The sequence below is a fragment of the Carica papaya genome, chromosome 8, assembly GCF_054855325.1.
Source record: "Carica papaya isolate Zhongbai chromosome 8, ASM5485532v1, whole genome shotgun sequence".
NCBI classification, from domain to species: Eukaryota; Viridiplantae; Streptophyta; class Magnoliopsida; order Brassicales; family Caricaceae; genus Carica; species Carica papaya.
Genome location: NC_142316.1, coordinates 9,398,937 through 9,421,113, shown reverse-complemented (window position 1 = coordinate 9,421,113; position 22,177 = coordinate 9,398,937). Strand labels below are relative to the sequence as shown.

General features: G+C 31.2%; 2 protein-coding genes and 1 pseudogene across 3 annotated transcripts; 1 reads left to right on the top strand and 2 right to left on the bottom strand.

Annotated features, from left to right (window-relative positions):
* Positions 1-8,453: 8,453 nt before the first annotated feature.
* On the top strand, positions 8,454-8,861 carry LOC110814517 (auxin-induced protein 15A-like). Its single transcript, XM_022041991.1, has one exon. It carries the CDS (start codon positions 8,454-8,456, stop codon positions 8,859-8,861), a length of 408 nt encoding a protein of 135 aa, XP_021897683.1.
* Positions 8,862-9,696: 835 nt separating this feature from the next.
* LOC110814525 (thylakoid lumenal 15.0 kDa protein 2, chloroplastic-like) lies at positions 9,697-13,229 on the bottom strand. The gene is made up of 6 exons (XM_022042001.2): positions 12,969-13,229; positions 12,565-12,668; positions 10,453-10,543; positions 10,254-10,322; positions 10,077-10,186; positions 9,697-9,944 (listed from the first exon to the last, which is right to left on the bottom strand). Exons 1-6 carry the CDS (start codon positions 13,165-13,167, stop codon positions 9,852-9,854), a joined length of 666 nt encoding a protein of 221 aa, XP_021897693.1. The 5' UTR covers positions 13,168-13,229; the 3' UTR covers positions 9,697-9,851.
* A 2,952-nt stretch (positions 13,230-16,181) lies between these two features.
* On the bottom strand, positions 16,182-19,818 carry LOC110819427 (thylakoid lumenal 15.0 kDa protein 2, chloroplastic-like; annotated as a pseudogene). The gene is made up of 8 exons (XR_015814200.1): positions 19,813-19,818; positions 19,484-19,493; positions 19,232-19,326; positions 17,895-17,985; positions 17,696-17,764; positions 17,498-17,628; positions 17,304-17,386; positions 16,182-16,498 (listed from the first exon to the last, which is right to left on the bottom strand). The product of XR_015814200.1 is annotated as a thylakoid lumenal 15.0 kDa protein 2, chloroplastic-like (transcript).
* Between the last annotated feature and the right edge of the window lie 2,359 nt (positions 19,819-22,177).

Here is a 22,177-nt window from a genome sequence, read left to right as displayed (position 1 = left end):
TTCATTTACTAATTCTTTTGTTTTTAGTGATAATATATTATAGGATTTCGAAGATTACTCACAAGAAAAATCTTTATCTTAAAAAAGTTAAGATTTAAGGATGAATCTTTTTGAAGAAGGGGAATCTGATGTGAGCATGACCAAGCCAAGAGATATCCCAAAAATTCAAGTAGAGTCTCATCCCAAACATGTAATTAATTTCAGATTCTTTTTATTTTCTAAGCTGAAAGAAGAAAGTAATCATGCTCTTAAACACTTTCTTAAATAGGATTACTATAAAGAATGGGCCAAATATGTTTAAAGTAGGCTTAAAGCCCAAGTGGTAACTCATGGGCTTGACGAATTGCAAGTTGAAGTGGAAGGACAACTTTTAGCCCAACCCAAAAAAAGAGTAAGATCGTTCAACCTCAGAGAATGGATGGCGACACATGCCCCACAAGTGAATGTGTTTGTCCACATGTGCGGGTAGCACACATATGTTAAACACCCAAACACACACGCATAAGAAAGGTGCATGTATGAAGCAGACTGCGGGCACATGCAACACACGTAACAAGAGTGCGCACACATGGAGAAGGTCGCATCATGCGAAAGCATCGTGCCTATGGACATCATGTTGTGTCCATTCAGTAAGGGTGTGAATGTGCCGCGCGAAAGGAGGGTTGCACACATGGGGGTGTAGGGGGCCGTACACACGCTCGCAGATTGACGCACATGCGAGCATGTCTCCCGCACATGATGCATGCTTAGCATAAATCTGCAACTGTTTGGCCAAATTTTGGACTCCTTTGTGTATATTTTTCATGTGTTTTTATCCAAAAATTATGTGGATAAACCTGCAATTATTTTATTAATTAATTTACTAATATTTTAATATAATTATATCTCTTATGGTTATTTAATTAATATTTTTAAGATAAAAATTGTGATATAATTCTATTTTATTATTTTTGAAATATTTATATTTTAGACAAACTATTTAGGTGAAAGTCCATATAAATATCTTACTAAATGTGATAAATCACACATCTTCAGAATTCAATAAAGTAAAACTTTTGTTTTAAATTATCTTTGTTAATTTTCAAGTTCTTCAAGCATCTTCAAGTTAGGAGTTTTAGACTTCTTCGCTGAACGAAGAATCAAGATCGACTTATTAGATAAGTCAATAAATTTTTTTCTATTTTTTTTTTATTTTTTCTACTTACCTAGATAAGTTTTCAATATGTTGATTGTGATTCCAATGTAGAGAGTTTAATTTAGGTAGTTAAGTTTTGAATTGTTGAATATAGTGGATTCATGATCGATGTATTTTCAATTCGTGGAGTAACCATTCTCCACACCACGTCACTTAATTTCTCCATCTTTTAGGATTTCTCAAACAAATTCACAATATACATGTCAGCTACAAGGTGGAATTCTAACTAATTAGTGGTTTTACAGGAATAAACATACAACAAACTATACATTGATGCTTATCCAAATCACCAACATAGTCAACATCACAGTATTTGACTATATTCTAACCAGCTCCAAAAGTCCTATTAAAACATAAATTTAACATCTACAGTTTTCATAATGTAATATAAAATATATTTCACAGCTTGCTAGTGATTCTTGACAGGATCATGCATACACTTGCTCATAACTCCAACTACGTGTGAAATATGGGCTCTATCTAGTACTCACCATAGTATGCATCAAGCTACCAACATGATTTACAAATGAAATTTTGGTTATGCAACTCTAGTCTACATCATTTTTTGGAGATAAAAATGCATTGAGCTTGAAGTGAGGAGCCAACAAAGTACTAACTGGTTTTGACTTTTCGTTCGTACGAAATAGTTTAGTACTTTATTCAAATATTCTTTCTGAGTCAAAAACAATCACCCCAAATTCTTGTCTCTATTTACCTCCATGCTGAAAAGATTTTTGGCTTCATTAAGATCCTTCATTTCAAATTCTTTATTTAACTGAGTTTTCAACTTTTTAATTTTTCCTTGATTCTTTGAAGCAATCAATATATTATCAACATAAAGGAGGAGATAAATGAAGGATCCATCCTGTAGCTTACACAAATACACATCATATTTATATTTGCTTTTTGTTAAATTGCTTCAACATTGTACAACAATTTGTCAAGTTTACACATTATGCTCTTTTTACCAACAACCTCAAATTTTTTTCAAGTTGAGTCATATAGATCTCCTCATCCAAGTCCATGTAAGATGCAATTTTTACATACATTTGAACTAGTTTTGTATCAAATTGTGCTACCAACGCCAGCAAAATTTTATTGAAGGAATGTTTCACCATTGGAGAAAATACTTAATTGTAATAAACTATCTCTTTTTGGGCATAACCTTTTACCATCAATCTCACCTTGTAATGAGCATTATCCTTGTAAGAAAATCTTTCTTTTTTTGTATATATATCCATTTGCATCCAATTTCCTTCTTTCTTATTGCCAAACTTGTTAGCTTTCATGTATGATTCTTCTTAAGAGATTTTGTTTCTTCATTCATTGTCTTCCTCCACTTGTCTTCTTCTAGGCTTTTTTATTTCTCAATAAGTGGCAAAAAGTTCATAATTAGTAATTTCAAGTTCATAGGCCTCCATTTACATAGAAGATATTGAATTATGACAATGAGCAAGTTTTTTAGTATTTCACATTGGCCTCCTCAAAACAATAGATTCTCATTGTTGTTGAGGTTCTCAAATAGAACCTTTTTCTTCATCTAACTCAGGATCTGCCAAAGGAGCATCTCTATTCAATACTAGATCTATTATTCTTCTTACAAACTTTACCTGCTTTAGAGTGTCTTCCACCTGTTGTAGAGTGTAATCACATTGCTCAATGTTTGTCATATTCTTCAATAAAATAGACTAATCAAAGGCAACATTATGGAATATTATTATTTTTTAATTCTGGCTATTATGCAATATCCCTTCACTTTACTAATAACCTATTAAATAGTGTTTTCTTTACTCTTGAATCAGGCTTCGATTTTTTGACATGGTAGTATGCAATGGAACTAAACATATGTTAGGAATGATAATTTTTAGTAGGTCCATTAGACTAAGTTTTTAACAATATTTGCCCACTAATAATAGTTAATGGTAAGTGATTAACAAGATGACACACATGTGTACGACCTTAGTCCAGAATCATAAATCTTATCCAACATTGGATAACATGCACTGAACTTTTTCAAGCAAATTATTATTAAACATTTCTGCTACCGTGTTCTATTGTGGCACCTCTTTAACTAAAAATTACTTGATGATATCTCCATATTTGCAGATTTTTGTAAATGATTACTTATGTACTTTTCATTATAGTTTGTTTAGAGATATGTGATCCTTTTACTAGTTTGAGTTTCCATCATCTTCTTTCACACGAGGAAAACTTCCAATACATCATCTTTTGACTTTAGAGTTTAAATTTGTACTTTTAGGAAAAATCATCTATAAAAGTTACGTAGTTGTGTTTCCCTCCCAAAGAAGTTGTTTTAGAAGATCTCCATACATCAAAGCGAACGTAATCTAAAATACCTTTGTACTATGGATTGCAGTATCAAACTTTACTCTTGTCTGCTTCCCTTTGACACTGTATTCATAAAAATTCAATTTGCAAGTATGGACTCCTTTCTTAATCTACTAAATATTTTAAGGATTTTTCGCTTACACGCCCTAAGTGCGTATGCATAACCTTGTCGAATAAATCTTTTTATAGTACTGAGGTAGTTATTTATTGTATAAACAATTCCACTATCGAGTTTTTCAAAATATACAAACTAATCTCTATTGGGACATATACGATGGTTGCCATATGAATCCAAAATCCAAGTACTTTGCTGACTAGACGGCATGACAAAGAGTTGAAAGATCAAATTAGGATTATCCCATTTAGCTACATTAGAATCTACAATAGCCTCTTTTTTTATCAGGTTTGATTTTATCCTTCAACTTGAGACAACATTTCTTTTGGTATCATTTCTCATGACAAAAGACACATTCATCTTTGCCTAATCCGATCTTAGATCTCTCTTTCTTTTTTTTTTTTTTCTCTTATTCTAACTTAGCGAGTGGCCCTTTGCGACTAATGCCTCCATTGTTCCACTTAAATTCTCTTTCTTCTCTGTCTTTCTCACTTCATAGTTATTAAAACTTCTTTTAGCCGTCGCTTCATCCTTCTCATGAAGTAGAGAAGTAGTCCCCCAACACATTATTGTCAGATTGTCATCTTCCAAAATTTAATCCACGTATAGTAAATCAGTAACTAATTGATAGTTTATTACCTTATAAGGGTTATAATTAAGTTTTTTAGCTACTAATTAAAACCCCAATTTCAGATTTATATATGTGTGCTTTCTTACTAATTATATTAATTAACCAAAAATGTAATTCTTTTTGACAAAATCAACAAAAATTAAGCTGATGATATCCTATATATTTATATATATACACACACACACACACATATATAAACTGTATTAAACTTTTCGATGCAATGATCTGCAAATTATATAGTATTTTAGTAAACAGTATATGGGTGTGTGTATATATATAAATTTTTGTAATATTTATATTAGTTGGAACACTCCATCTATATATATATATATATATATGTATTATCTTCAATGCCGAATATTCTCCTGGCTCAAATTGATACTCTTTTTCTTGATAACCTTCGAAGAATATTCTTTTTTTAAAAGTCAGTAATTGTTCTCTGTAAATTTATTTTTATTTTTAAATAAATTATTATAATTTCACGTGAAATTCAATAATAATCAATGTTTTCTGATACTAATATAAGTTATTATCCTAATTAAACTATACATGTGTATATGTATATTTTAAATATTTTCATATATATATATATATACACACACACCCCACATTAGAGAGTAGATACATAAAATATTCAATTAAGTGATCAAATTATTTCCTTATAGGGATAACAAAACCTGGAACGAGTTGATGGACACCAACTGAATCACGAAAATTTATTTCGCCTCATGGTGTTTCTTCATTTTTTTTTAAAAAAAAAATTAATATGAAAATTCATATTTTTAATATAAATTTTAATTTTTAATTAATTATAAAAAATATTAACTGCTTATAAAATTTTATTTTAATTTGAGAGAAGAATCTTCCACTATGATAATATTAATTTAATTTTTTAAGTATGAAAAACTTTATTTATTAATTAAGTATAAATATAATAATTTTTTGTCTAAATTTTTAATTGACTATAGACTTTGAGATTATGCACTTTATAAAATCTCATATAATTAATTGATCATGAAAATCTAACTACTAAAACCAAAATTCTTAAAACAAAAAAAAAAAGAAAAAGAAAAAGAAAATTAACCCAATAAAAATAATTGAATTTATTTTTTATAACTAACACACTCTTAATTAAACTTGATTATGTAGGATAATTAACTGAAATTATAATTATCTTAAAGTTTTTCAAAGTTTATTGAAAAAATTAAGTTAAAATTATTCATCAACTAATATTATTAGGTTTATATATCTTCAAACTTGGTACATATATTTTTCGGGTGAGTTTTCTTTTTCCCCTCAAAAGGAGTGATCGAATTTAGCTATACATATATATATATATATATATATATATATATATACAAACATTTCAATTAAAAGGACCCCTCCATATTCATGCACCCAAGAGAGAATTTCCATAAACTAAAGGGTGGCATATGCATACGTACATATATATATATATATGTGATATATGTATACTGTTTAGAACTTTTAATTTAAAAAATAGATTTAAGAAAACAAAAAAAGAGAAGTTGAATTTCCAATTTAGTACATCAATCATATGTGCCGACACTATGGAAAATTCAGAAGTCAAATGTTTACTAAGAGAAATAAAAAAATTTGAAGTCAAAAGCATATCTCCTAACTTTCTGGGTGGTTTGATAATTAACAAATAATTTAGAATTTTCTCAATACACTGTGTTTAATTACTATGCGTATATATATATATATATATATATATATATATAATGGCTAAGATGCCAAAATTTTTCGATCACATTAATGACTACTTGATATTAATTTGCCTGTAAGAACCATTTAATGATGTTCAACTAATAATCACGTTGTTTTGATATATTATTAAAATAAAGTTTACTCACCACAGCAGGTTAGAAATATTTTATACAATCAAAAATTATTTATACTTGGTGTGATATTCCCATCTTCCATTGAAATCAATATAAAATCTCATGTTATAGATTTATTAATAATTTAAAGTTGATAATCTAGATTTGAATTAGTAATTTTTTTAGCTAGATATAGTAGAATAATATTGTTTGTATTTATGCATATATATATATATTATTTATCTTCTACTCTCAACATATAATTATCATTGAGGTTATGCATGGTTTACATCTATTGGTGAGTCTCAATTTGTGTTTGCAATTTTTTAGGGTCATATAGAAATTTCTCCATTATATTTGCACCATGCCTATGTTAATTTCTATAATTCTACATTGAAAATAATACATATATATAGATGGAGTTTTATTTAAGGTTCAAATTTCACAATATCAAGTATTTAAACTTGAAATGAAAGGAAGTATGGAAACTGGAGGTTAAAGAAGGATTAAAATTATTATATATTCGATAATTAATTTGTTTAAATTATTTAAAAATTATAGTTTTACTCACTAACAATCAAAGAAAGATGTATTCACACGCTGATTGCAAAGTGAAGGAGATTAGGAAGAATTTCTTTTTAAAAAAAAAAAAAAAAAATTATTAAATACGGTATTGAAACTTAAACATTATGAAATATTTTTTCAATAAAATCTCGTAATAGTTCACTAAAATAAAATTTAATTTAATTATTAATTTTGGTAAATCAAGTATTATATATTGACTATTATTATTATTTTATAACAATGCACTTATAAAATTTATAAATTTTATATTTTTAATTAATTAATTAATAATACGGCTAATATCACGTGACTTAAATATGTTTATGCAGGTAATATGTGTGAGCGGTGGTGGGGCTGAAGGCAAAGGGAGCAGGCAGGGACATGGGTTGGCTAACACCCTTTGAATTTTTTCTTTTTTTTTTTTTGCCCTTTGGAAAGGGAATAGAAAAATCATGTCTTAAATTCAAAATCAACCACAAAATTTTGATACACACACACACACACATATATATATATATAATCATTTGCGTCCCTCCCTAACCCACTTCTTTTCACATTAAAATATACACGTGATTAATTATTCAAATATTATTTATAATTTATATTCATGAGCAACTATAGCAATAACCCAAAACACAATAAACTTTTTGTTATGGAAACATATAATAATTAATAATTAGTTATGTCGGAGGTAAAAGAATTAAGAATGAATCAAAGTCAAATGGGGGCCATTAAGCCAATTACTTGTCTCCCCTTACCCAATATTGCAATGTTTTGTTGCTCAAAATATTCAACATTTTCTTTTCATTTTATCAACTATCAAATATGAATGCATTTAGCACAATAAACGAAATATATTCCGGTGTATAGAAATATGAATTTGTATGCGCACATTTAAAAACGTAGTCTATGATTTGTAAAGAATATTAAAATGTAATGTACCTCTAAAGAAATTTATGGTTTCAAATCCTTATTGGTATTATTAGTTATATTAAATTTTACAATTGTTTGCTTTTATAACATAATTTAGGTCAAGTAGTACAATAGGGTTTCAGCATGCTTAATTTTGTATAACACTATCATATCAGTTTTAACAAGATTTAGAAACCAGACATGACTTCAAACTCCAAGCAAAATAATAACAAAAACAAGACTAGATTTAGCTACATCATCTAAAGTCTGCTCCCAAAAAAACATATGTTTAGACAAATGTAAAAGACGGATATGAATAAGTTCACTTGACTGGATGGTAATACTTCTTTAGTTTCAAGCTGAGTAGTAGGGGTTAAATAATCATATGTTACATACACATAAGAAATCACTATCTCTTTTTCCCAACCTTTCCAAATGTTGTGTGACTAGAACTAACTGTAATATCCTTTTACAACACAAGCAAATAATACAAAATACTAACTTTGAAAAATTTTCAAAAACCAATTGTCCGAAACATGAAGTTCGATTGATGTAAGAAATTAAACCCAGCAACCAAACACAGATGCCGTGTTTTTTAAGACCCCACTCTTCACCAAGAAACAGTGTAAATGAAGTATCAAATGTTGCATTAAATTTAGATGGTCCCATAATGTTCCTAGGAAATTTCAGCTGCATTTCCCCCTTCCCTTCAAACCACCAGTATAAATCCTTCTCTTTGGGGTCCCCAAATTTAAGCAGAAATCCAAGGGAGAAAAGCATACTACCAGGATTTAGAGATCTCAAGAAAAGCAAAGAGTGTGTACTAAAACTGTACTTTTGAAAATGTGTTTGAGCAAGAAAAGTTGGGGAGGAAGATATGAAGGAATCATGAGAATCAGGCTTGCTTTGAAAAAGCTACAGACAGGTCTCTCATTCCTCCTGGCACCTAGAGGACCCGATTATCTTAATTATTTTCGGTTGAATGAAGATTTGGAAGCTGAAAAAATGGATGTGATGAAAGGACATTTTGTTGTCATTGCAGTTAAAGGTGGGACTTCGAAGAGGTTTATGGTGGAGCTTAGCTGTCTCACTAACCCAGCATTCTTGAAGTTGCTAGAAAAGGCCAAAGAAGAGTTTGGGTTCGAACAGAAGGGACCTATTGCAATCCCTTGCAAACCTGAAGAGGTACAGAAGATTTTGGATGAGTGGAGGAAGAAATCTCTACTTTTGAAAGCTTGCTTACATCTCTAAGTCAATTTCTATGGAACTGGGAGATGCAAATTGTTGTTTTTCTAAACATTTTGAAGCCCACTTCTCAAGGCCAAGTTCTTTTGATTTCTTGGACCTGAGATAGATTTTTTTTTTTTTTGGTCTATGCCTTCTTTCGTGACCAGCTTTACTGTGTTCAAACATCATACTCACATATACATGTATCAATAGAAGAAATTATACAAATGCAACTATATTACAACATATATCACTTTTTTTTTTTCAAATTAACCTTATCACTATACTACCAAGGCAGAGCACTAAGTATGATCATTTGCCTAGACTATTAGTAAGAGATTTTTTAATATCAGTATAGCAATCCTCTGGAAATGAATTAGACTAGCTAGGATGTTCTTCTAAATTTTGCTAAGTTTATTGAATTCGAGCATCTAAGTAGGAAGAAGTGGAACTGGATTGGACTAGCTACAATGTTCCTCTAAGTTTTGTTAAATAAAATTGAATTCAAGCCCACATTTTATTGAAATGAAGAAGCAGATCTACATCTTTATATTACTGAAAGTCATTCTTATTTCTGAAAATTATATTTCATCAGTTATAATTCAAATAATATTGTATATGCTTCTAAATTGTTGCTAAACCATGTACATTCATATTGCAGAAACATTTGGCCAAATTCAAGGTACATTCTCATTTCCTCAAAACTCGTATTGCTGCTCAATATGCAGTCCCTACTACTAGTACTTAATTAAGAGGAAAAAAGAAAAGAAAAGAGCATAAATTAGTTTAAATATCAACAGTGAGAGGTCACAATCAAAGTCAAACCATAGAAAAATATAATATCATATTTTTCTAACCATTCTGCAAATAAAGATCTTTATACTCCACAAAAATCATCATAACATACAATGAAATGCAATGTTTCGTGTAGCTGTTGGAAGATTACATGGTATGTTATAAGTCATCACAGCATACCATCAAAAGGAATACTGCTCATATTAGCATATGGTTGTGTTATTTTACCTCAGAGCAATTATTTGGGCCTACAGGTTCTCTCAAGCAATGAGATATCGCCATGACTGCAGCTTCAATAGATGAATCTTCCCCCTGTTTCAGTCAGCTAACAAAGTCAACCTAGCAAAATATGCTTTTAACGTAATCTTCTGTACTGAGAGGACAATCTACAATGAAGAACACTACAAGCAAGATACAGCTAACCCAGCAACAAGAGAATTTCACCTTCTCTTTCCAGTAGAACATGTTCCCATATTTTCCTGCCAGACGACTCCAGAAGCTACGTGGGATATCTAGATCAACTGAAGCTCCAACATTGAAATTCAATATGTTTCCTGATCAAGGAGAGACGTCAGTAGATATAATTTAAATCAGCTCCAACTAAAAAGAGAAATCTTTTACCAAAGGTAGGGTCGGCAACAAAAACAATTGTCCTATCATCCACTTGCCAGAAATCTTTAATTGCCAGTCCTGAAGCAGTATGAACTTATATTGGTAACTTTATCAAAAATTAGAAAGAACATAAAAAAATATCTGAGTTTTAGGAAAAAGAAAAATAAGAATCATGTGTTGATCACTAACACAGAAACCAAAGGCACACCTGGTGTGTCCGGATAATTCTGAGCTAGAACTCTCAACTTAAATCCAGTATCCTGTTCAATATTAGCAATCTCCATTGCAATTCTTTTCTCCTGGTTTTCAACCAAACAACATTAATCATAGTCCACCACTATTGCCATCATTAAACATATCCCAAAATAGAAATGGTATTTTCCCACATGTAGTCTCAGATACAGCTGCCCAACCAATTCAATGACTACATATATAATAGTTTGTTTTATAAGTATGACTCACCATATCAAGTATCAACAGCAGCACCAATCTATAAGCACGATTGAAGAGTGCAGTAACAATAAATGCAACAGTATTTACTTTCACAATAGCCAAATGGTAGAGACACTCTCCTTTTCTCCTAATGCTTTGAGATATTGAGTGATCAAGAGCAAGTTTGGCTGCTTTGAAATGGTCAGGATTCCAAAACCACATTTCTTATTCTTACAAGAGCCCGGGAAAGCTGTTCCTCATCTATATGACTCTCTTCTTCCTTTAATCAACTTGATTGGGGAAATGGCTCATGTATCTTTTGATGGGAGGATCCTTGGATTGATCATATTCCCTCGGTGCCTATTTTCCTTAACTTTATAACCTCGCCATGGTACTCCTATCTCTTTCGACATTGTCCAAACAAATGGTCATGTATCTTGAAGAATGTCCATTCACATGAAGCTTAATGAATGTTAAGCTATTTAATATGTTTTCTTTCATTTGGCTTCTTGAATCTGTTATTTCCTCTTCAAGCCATAACTACAGAGTTAGTCTTTGGAATTTTTATGTACTTTTACTTGTAAGTCTCTTCTTTTTGGGGGTAGATTTTTATTTTAGTTCCTAAATTATTCGACATATAATAATTAGGTGCTAAACCCTTTTTTTATTACACTTTAGTTCTTAAATCTATAAAACTATTTCAATTTATGAAATTTTTATACAATTGTGAAACTACTGACAGAAAACAACTAAAATTCTTTTTGTTTCATCCATGTTCTGTCTTTAATATAAAAATGAAAAAAAAAAAAATTCTTGAGAACATCTAAAACATAAAAAAACAAAATAATTTATTTATTTCTTTAAGAAATACAGATGATAATAAAACACATTGGGGGGTGGGGCGAAGAGGTCCACTGACCATTTTTGGATTTCTCTTTTCGATTCCTTGCCCTACATAGAAACATTATACCTTTTCTATCATTTTTATCTCATCAACCTTTTTGTTGTTGAATAAAAAATTTCAGTAAAATAATTATTTTTTGAAACACATTTTTAATTTGAAGGATTAAATTGTAATGGAAAAAAGTTTAGAAATAAGTTGCAACATAGTATTGGTAATTTGCCTTTGATAAATGTTTTAGGAAGGTTGTTGCTCCCTCTAAGTTTAAGGATTTTGTTCATACTACAGCCCTTAATATGCTTAATACTAATGTCTTGCTTCAAGATTGCATGCCAAATCATGCTTTATCCCCAAGGTCTGATATGTGTCTTTGTGATGTTGAGTCTCATAACCATCTTTTCTGCATTATGATATGATTTGGACACATTGGCCTAACTTATTTGAGACTTTATATGTTTCCTTGGGTTTGTCCTTCAAATCTGAAGGACTTTATTACTTCTCCTCTTTCCAATGTCCGAAGGAAGGAGGATAAACTGTATAATTAAAATAAAATAAAATAAAATAAAAAAATTAGCATGCCATAACAGTTGAATATATTCTAAGTAAACTTGAATGATTTTCCACGAAGTGGTGCTGAAAGGTTAACAGCAGAAACCCAGATCAATTACCATCCAAAATCATGACATTCTTGATATGTACTTGGTAAATATGAAGCAAAGTGAACTTCTACAAGTATGAACGAGAAAAAGCCATAGGCCAAACCACAAGCTTATTACCAAAAGACACAGTAGACAATTACTACCAAAAAAAAAAAAGAATAAGTAACTGTAAAATATTATAATTCACTACACAAGCAAACATGAGGATTGAAGAGCGCATATTAATCCCAAGAATAAAAAAGATAGAGGAATCCAAATCAAGGAAATAAACACCTATCATTACCTATGATATGGCTGAAGTAAAAAGGGTTGAAAAATGCAGCCACACCTGGCCATCAGAGAGGAATCCAGCTACATCAATGACGGGAGTAAACTCTCTAGGGAGCAATTCTGGCTTGTTAACCCCAGTTTTCGCCTCTGCAAATCCGGACCCTACAAAACTTCGTTTATTAAATCACAACTCTAATATCTTCTGCTGCACAAAGTAGATAGAACACTAAAACACTAAAACAGTGGATACTTTAAGTCATCTTCCATACACAAGCGCGAAAATTTAACAACTTCTGAAGTTTGTAGTACGATAAAATACAGTGAAGGACCTAACCTAACGAAAATACGGAAATTCTTAATTAAATTCAACGAAAACGGAATCGCCTCGAAGCTAGTTGTAGAAAATAGAAACAATGTCTAATGCTGTAAAACATAAGCATCAAAAGGAAGGGAGATACTCACGGGTGAGAATTAAACCAAGGGAAAGAGCTCCTGATAATACGAAATTGAAAGATTTGTATCGAAAATCGGAGAGCCGATTGGTGAAATTTGTTGGTTTGAGGATTGAGGCAGTTGGCGGAGAGAAATGAAATGATGATTTAATGGGTAATAATGAAGGATGCGTGGTTCCCAGAGAGGAAGGAAGATGAAGAAACGCCATGGTTTCACTTTTGTGGGAGCATGCAACTGGAAGTTTAAGACTTCGTTGGGTTGGATAACAGACGTTATCATAATTTATAGCTCATAAATTTTAAATTACGATTATGTCGTCTATTCTGATATAATTTTTCTTTTAAATGAATTATGTAATATATATTGCTAAAAATGTAATTAAAAAAAATTAATCATCATAGTCACTTTTATTTTATTTTATATTTTTTTTTAAAAAAAAAATTAATATTATTAATGTACAATATAACTTTGTTAGTAAAATAATAAATATCTACTTAAAAAATAATCATAATCCAAAAATGGCTAGATTATATATTAACAATTATTAAAAAATTTCAAAATTTTTGTTAGATTTATTAAGAAAGTTATATGAAATTTATTAATTCAGAAAATTGTGTTATGTATTTATATAAATTATTTATTTATTTATTATCCATAATCACTCTTTTTTACTTATCTCTATTTTCGGTTGTCTATTACGATTAGTATTAATTTTACTTTTTTTTTTTGTCGCAAATAGACAGGTTAGCTACCAAGCAATTAATCATCTGAAAAAAAAATAATAATATCTTTGCTTATGAGTAATAAAACTAGTGTTTGAATAATTTTCAATAAAAATATTTTTCTTACAAAACTATTATTCGTTTTGTATTTAGTGAAACTATTTATGAATATTGAAATAATAAAAAAATGTATAAGAAGATAAAAAGATATTTGAATAATTTTAATTGTTAGTTTGATTTTTGTTTTCTTACTTTAAAAAATTATTTTTGAAACTAAAAAGTACATATTAATTAATTTATTAATTTTTCCTTTTAAATATAATTGAACAAATGCTATTTAAAATTATTAGAATTTTTTTTAAAAAAAGTTCAAATTTTAATTTGAATTATTATTTGTACAATAACATTAATAAGTGTGCATATACATATTTATTTGTTTTTTTTTTAATTTTAATAATATTTGACTAATAAATACTACTTTCTATAAAGATAATTTTGAAAAATTGTCTACATTTCTCCTTAAAGGCAAAAAAAAAAAATTTGAAAAGTACATAGAAACATCTTTTTTGTGTTTATATATCTTAAAATTATTATATAAATAATTCACAATGGCACGTTTTATAAATGGTTAAAGCATAACAAAATGAACATTGTCATTCTTTCATTATTATGTTCTTCACAAGCACTACCAGTCGCATTTTTTGACTTCTGTGAGCACCAAAGTTCATCAACCTACTCAATAATTTTTGAACTTGCTTGCAAACTCAAATAGCATATTCTTTACTACCATAAGTTCTAGTAGGCAAGTTATGTATATGAACCAAAATATATTATTAACAATATAAGCAATATATATGTAAGACAAACAATAATTTAGGATAAATTAATTTATTTTTTCTCTGCAATCAATAGTCACACCCATCATATAAACTATGACTTTTAGATTCAGATGTTCATAACTAATACACCATGCAGGAATCAACCATGTTCAAATCTCTTCATAAACCTTTTAGAATACGTAGGGAATAAGGGCCTTAATATCCTTCGGAAAATTATCAAATTTAGAGAGATACCATCTTCTAGTGTTATAACTCTTTACCATCAAGTGAAGAACACTGCTCATGCAAAAATAAGAAACATATAAAGTCTGAAAAATTCAAGAGATTTTCAGGAGTTCTAAAATCTTAAAAAGGTAATGTGGGCATATTATCAAATCAAATAAACTTTCTCTTGGAATCTTGTATTCTTTGCTTTTGTTTTCATCACCTATGAGTTTAGAAAGAAGGTAATGGTGATAGAAGTTGCCAGAAATCCCTACTAGAAATAACATCACTCCAGACCACTTTAAATCTAGTTCAGGCCCCATCAATCCTTTTGTAAGATGTTGAGTATACAATATGAATGCACTTGACAGAAAGTAACTTAAACTGCCAAGAATTATTGTGTCAAGATTCATTCTCCCACTATATTTGTGTATAAATAGCACTTGGATCATGGAAATTTTCAAATTAGATTACAAAATTGCAGTGGTGGTAATGAGATCTGGTAAAAAATTAAGAATCAATTATCTGACCTCAAAGTTTCTCTTGAAGAAATGGAGAGTAAGGCAGAGATCATCATCATCGTGATGAGGAAAGAGTGCGAAGTGAGACATACCAGAAATGCAGGAGTCTACAGGACAAGCATCCCGATTCAACTTCTCACCTTAATCTTTTTAAATCTAAATTGACTTTGTGAAGAAACAGGCTTCACGAATTTGGAGTATTGGAGGTGTCTGCCTCTCAACTCCCATATTGCTAAAGTCATCACTCCTATCAATGTTATTGCTGTAATCACCGCCATCAGCTCCGATGGTGCAGGGAATATCACATTCTCCACCAACAGTGCCTCTCTCTCTCTATATATATATATGTGTGTGTGTGTGTGTTCGCTTATGGCATGTATATATATATACATACATATATGTCCATAAGAGTGAATGAGTTTTCCTGTAAGCATTCATTTCTCTTTTATTATATGTGTAATAATAAATCTGTTTGAGAATAAGTTCTAGGGCAGCCACTAATTCTGTTTCATCATAACCATTGCGTATTAACTTTACTATGTCTTGGGTAATATGCTTACAAATAAAATCACAATCATCAATTTCTATGTTTGATTTGCTCATGGAACATCAAATTAAACGCATATGAATAGTTGCCCAACTATCACACCAAATAATAGTGAGAGATGGACTGTTCATTAAAAAACTATGAAGTAATTAGTGTATCCGTATCAGCTCATTTGTAATAACCCAAAAATTTGGCGAGTGGTTATATTTAATTTTTCTGTCACGTGGTTAAAGTTTTTAACTCTAAATATTAGTTATGGAATTTCGACGATTAATTCATGAATAATTAAATTAATTTAAACAATAAACTTTAAGAATGATAAAAATTATTAAGTTTGTGTCATGAAAATTAAATTTCTACCTTCAAAAAAATTTAATTAAAAAATTCAGTGAATAATTCGTAAAAAAAAATGAAATTAAGAAACATTATAGCTAATAAACAAAAAACAAATAAATTGACAGAAGGGACCTATTGCAATCCCTTGCAAACCTGAAGAGGTAGACAAGATTTTGGATGAGCGGAGGAAGAAATCTCTACTTTTGAAAGCTTGCCTATATCTCTAAGTCAATTTCTATGGAAGTGGAGATGCAAATTTTTATTTTTATAAACCTTTTGAAGCCTACTTCTCACGACCAAGTTCTTTTGATGTCTTGGACTTCAGATACATACATTTTTCTGTCTACGCCTTCTTTCGTAATCAGCTATACTGTATTCAAACACCATACTCACGTAAACATTTATGAACAGAAGAAATTTTACAAATGTAACTATAGTACAACATATAGCACTTTTTTTTTTTTTGGTCAAATTAACCTTATTACTATCCTACCAACAAGGAGCCCTAGATATGATGGTTTGTCTAGAGTATTAATATCAGATTTTTTAATCACAGTAGAGCTCTCTTCTGGAAATGAATTAGACTAGCTAGGAAGTTCTTCTAAATTTTGCTAAGTTTATTGAATTTGGCATCTAAGTAGGAAGAAGTGCAACTGGATTGGATTAACTACAATATTCCTCTAAGTTTTGTTAATCGAAATTGAATTTAAGCCTACACTTTATTGGAATGAAGCAGATTTACATCTTTATATTACTGAAAATCATTCTTATTTCTGAAAATTATATTTCATTAGTTATAATTCAGATAATGTTGCATATGCTTCTAAATTATATCCTGAACCATGTCCGTTCATATTGCAGAAACATTTTGCTTACTTCAAGGTACATCCTCATTTCCTCAAAACTCATATTGCCGCTTGATATGCAGTCCCTATTACTAATAATTAATTGAGAGGTAAAAAAGGCATAAATTAATCTACATATCAACAGTGAGAGGTTACAATCAAGCTCAAACAACAAATAAAGATCTGATACTCCACAAAAGTCATCATAACATACAATGAAATGCAATGTTTCGTGTAGCTGTTGGAAGATTACATGGTATGTTATAAGTCATCACAGCATATCATCAAACAGAATAATCCTTATATTAGCACATGATCATGTTATTTTACCTCAGAGCAACTACTTGAGCCTGCAGGTTCTTCAAGTAATTAAATATTGCCACAACTGCAGCTTCAATAGATGCATCTTCCCCCTGTTTCAGTCAGCTAACATAGTTAACCTAGCAAAATATGCTTTCAACATAATCTTCTAAACTGAGAGGAAAATCTACAATGAAGAACATTGCAAACAAGATATAGCTAACCCAGCAACAAGAGAAGTTCGCCTTCTCTTTCCAATAGAACATGTTTCCATATTTCCTGGCCAAACAACTCCAGAAGCTATGTGGAATATCTAGATCAACTAAAGCTCCAACATTGAAATTCGATATGTCTCCTGACCAAGGAAAGATGTAAGTAGATATAGTCTGAATCAGCTTCAACTCAAAAGAGAAATCCTTTACCAAAGGTACAGTCAGCAACAAAAACAATTGTCCTATCATCCACTTGCCAGAAATCTTTAATTGCCAGTCCTGAAGCAGTATGAACTTATATTGGTAACTTCATCAAAAATTAGAAAGAACATAAAAAAATATCGGAGTTTTAGGAAAAAGAACAATAAGAATCAGGTTTACATCACTAACATAAAAACCAAAGGCACACCTGGTGTGTCCGGATAATTCTGAGCTAGAACTCTCAACTTAAAACCAGTATCCTGTTCAATATTAGCGATCTCCCATCCAATTCTTTTCTCCTGGTTTTCAACCAAACAACATTAATTATAGTCCACCACTATTTCCATGATTAAACATATCAATAAACAGAAATGATCATTTTCCCATATATGGTCTCAGATCTGCCCAACCTATTCGATGACTATATATGTAATAGTTTGTTTTATATGTATGACTCACCATATCAAGTATCAACAGCAGTACCAATCTATGAGCAAGATTAAAGAGGCAATAGCAATAAATGCAAGTATATTTTCTTTCAAAATGGCCCAATGGTAGCGACATTTTCCTTTGTCACCTAGCGTTTTGAGATATTCAGTGATCAAGAGCATGTTGGGGCTCCAAAATGATCAGGATTCCAAGACCACATTTCTAATTCTTACAAGAGACCTGAAAAGCTGTTTCTCATCTATATGACTCTCATGTGATGGGAGGATCCTTGGATTGACCACATCCCCTCAGCCACGTATTTTCCTTAACTTTATAACCTCGCCATAGTACTCCTATCTCTTTCTATGTTGTCCAGACAAATGGCCATGTATCTTGAAGAATGTTCGTTCACATGAAGCTCAAGGATTGTGAAGCTATTGAATATGTTTTCTTTCATTCGGCTTATTGAATCTGTTATTTTTTCTTCAAGTTCTAACTATAGAGTTAAACCTTCAGAATTTTTATGTACTTTTACTAGTACCCTTTTATGACTTGGAGACATTGGCCTAATTTAATTTGAGACTTTGTGAGTTTCCTTGGGGTTGGTCTTCAAATCTGAAGGACCTTGTTAATTCTTCTCTTTCCAATGTTAGAAGGAAGGAGGATAGACTGTATAATTTTTTTTTAAAAAATAGCACGCCATAACAGTTGACAATATTCTATCTAAGTAAACTTGAATGATTTTCCACAAAGTGGTGATGAAAGGTTAACAGCAGAAACCCAGATCAATTACCATCTAAATTCATGACATTCTTGATATGTACTTGGTAAATATGAATCAAAGTGAACTTCTACAAGTATGAACGAGAACAAACCATAGGCCAAACCACAAGCTTATTACCAAAAGACAGAGTAGACAACATTACTACCAAAAAAAAAAAGTGAATAAGTAACTGTAAAATATTATAATTCACTACACAAGCAAACATGAGGATTGAAGAGTGCATATTAATACCAAGAATAAAAAAGATGGAGGAAATCCAAATCAAGGATATAAGCACCTATCATTACCTATGATATTGCTGAAGTAATAAGGGTTGAAAAATGCAGCCACACCTGGCCATCAGAGAGGAATCCAGCCACATCAATGACGGGAGTGAACTCTCTAGGGAGTAATTCTGGCTAGTTAGCCCCAATTTTTGCCTCTGCAACTGCAAAACCTTCGTTTATTAAATCATAACTCTGATAACTTCTGCTAAATACAGTAGCTAGAACACTAAAAATAGTCGCCACGCTTAGTCATCTTCTATACACAAACGCGACAATTTAACTATTTCTGAAGTTTGTACTATAATAAAATTAGAGTACAGGACCTAACCTAACGAAAATACAGAGATTATTAACTAAATTCAACCAAAGCGTAATCGCCTCGAAAATAGTTTTAGATAGTAGAACAATGCCTAAATGCTGTAAAACATAAGCATCAAAAGGAAGGGAGATTCTCACCGGTGAGAATTAGACCAAGGGAAAGAGCTCCTGATATAAGAAATTGAAAGATTTGTATCGAAAATCGGAGATCCGATTGGTGGAATTTGTTAATTTGAGGATTGAGTAGTTGGCGGAGAGAAATGAGACGATGATTTAATGGTTAATAATGAAGAATATGTGGTTCCGAGAGACGAAGGAAGATGAAGAACCGCCATTGTTTCAGGTTTTTTCCTCTGGGACCAAGCAACTTGAAGTTTAAACTTCGTTGGATTAGATACGGACGTTACTACAATTTGTAGCCAAGGGATCTATTACTTTATATTTATTGCTAAAAGATGTCATTAAAATTAACTAACCACATAGTAATTTTTTTTTATTACATATTTGTGACTTTTATTTATTTTTATTTAAAAGTGTAGATTCCAAAAGTAGATATACTGTTTAAAAAATTATGTTATTATGATGCAGAAAATAATATTATTAGTAAAATATATAAATATTTACTCAAAAAATTGGAACAAATAGTATTATTTATTTTTTTTTTTGTTTCGGAAAATAAATTTATTATTATTAAATTATATTATTTTAATTAAACTATATTATTATTCTTTTTTCTCAAATAAATATATGCTTCAATTGCTCATATAATTTATTATCTTGATTATGTTTCTACTATTCTTGTAAAAAAAATAACAATTATTCAAATAGAAGTTAAACAAACACCTTAATCATGGTTTAAAATTTTAGTTCCATTGTTAATCAATTTGCTTTAATTAAGTTTAGTTATATGATCATGCTCTTTTTATACACAAGGAAAAATTTTTATGTCAATAATATCACCATTATTAAAGATAACTTACATAAAGTTGTTAGTGTTATTTCATTTTTATTCAAATAAATTCATATTTAGAATCTTAATACTCTCAATATTACTTTGATATAGAATATTAATTAACAAATATGGTTATTGTTTATTTCAAATTAATTATGGCTTAAATTTTATTTTCTGCATAAGCTTGGCAAAGAATAACAATACTTATACTCCTCTCAACCCAATGCTTGTTTATCAATTATTAATAAACAGCTTTATGTATCTAAATTTAAATTGATGTGATATTATATATATCATACATGTTATCGGTTAGTTTATGATAACTCTTTATGCTCATTTTGTAATTGTGTATTGCATATAGCATTCATTATGTAGTTGTCCGTTACGTATTTCAATTAGTTAAAAGGAACTTAGTAACTGAGTCATGAACTCTATTTTTACAACTCTTTATTCTTTTAAGATTTTATTCTAATATCTATTAGAATGTTGACCTTATAGATAGACATTCCATTACTGTTTTAATAAAATAAAAGAAAAAATAAACTTTCTTATTTCTGTAACGCCCGGAAAATTTGTTATTTTATTATTATTAAATATTTTTATTAAGTTAAAAAAAAAAAGAGTGCACCACGTCAGCAGCCACGTTAGCAGTCCTGGCCAACCAGGACCTGCCACGTGGCAAGACCACGTCGACCGGGGACGGGCCACGTTGGCGATCCGCGTACGCGCGATCGGACGGCCCAGATAAAGCGTGCGCACGGACGACCCAGATGCAATCGCACGGACGGCCCATATTTAATAAAAAACGGACGGCCCAGATTAAATCAAAATGGACGGCTGCGATCAAAAGGCAAAATGGTATAAATAGAACCCCCACACCTGACCACAAAAACCCTAGCCGCCTGCCCTCGCCGGAGAAGACGAACCAGACGCCGGAGAAGCCAGCCGCCGCCAGCCGCCGTCGCACCGGAGAGATTTCCGACCGCCGATCGAGGTAAATTTCATACCCCCGACTCGTTTTTCCACGCTGATTTCTCCTGTGGCCAAATCGAAGCTAAAATCCCGGCCAAATGGCCGGAAAACACGGCCGAAACCCAGCGGCGCCGCCGTGCCCCTCCTCGGTTTTTGCCTCTGATGAGGCCCTTCCCGGCCTCTGTTTGATGCAATTTTTATATCACCGTGATCACCATTCTTTTCTCTACAGGTTAATCGGAGCCGAATCACCAAAACACGAACCTTACCGGAGAGCCGCCGCACCCGAGAGCACCGCCGCCGGTAAGCTTCGGTTTTCTGTAATTTTTTGGCCCCCTGAGGGCCCTAGGGTTGTTTTATCGTAAGGACCGATGCAAGTGTGGCCAAATTCGGCCGAAAACGGCCAACCCAAGGCGAATCGCCGCCGTGCTGGAATTACGATATTGGCCAAAAAGGGGCCCTGGGCCTAGTTTGGGATTTTTTGGAACACGTGTAGGTACCAGTAGTGCATTTCAGTTCCCTGGAAAAAATTCAGGAAAAATTAGGGACAGTCTGTAGGCGCACTGTGAAACCGTGTTCGGACCCCGAAACGAGTAAGAACCCCTCACCCTATTTCCTATCACGGTATTAAAGTTCAATAATGGTAAAACGGTATTTCTTGAATCAACGAATGTGTGAAATTGCTTAAGGTCGCTAATGGAGCCCGAGTCTAGTGTGTTTGTCGGTTAACTGTTGTTTGTCATATTTTACAGTTTTAAATGTAGTATAAG

Bases quoted from the DNA above. Each gene is read 5' to 3' on its own strand.
- LOC110814517 (XM_022041991.1), top strand. From the start codon at position 8,454: ATGTGTTTGAGCAAGAAAAGTTGGGGAGGAAGATATGAAGGAATCATG.
- LOC110814525 (XM_022042001.2), bottom strand. From the start codon at position 13,167: ATGGCGTTTCTTCATCTTCCTTCCTCTCTGGGAACCACGCATCCTTCA. The intron at 12,669-12,968 runs GTGAGTATCTCC...GAAGTTTTGTAG, and splicing joins CCTTGGTTTAATTCTCACCC to GGTCCGGATTTGCAGAGGCG. The intron at 10,544-12,564 runs GTGTGGCTGCAT...GTTGAAAACCAG, and splicing joins GATTCCTCTCTGATGGCCAG to GAGAAAAGAATTGCAATGGA.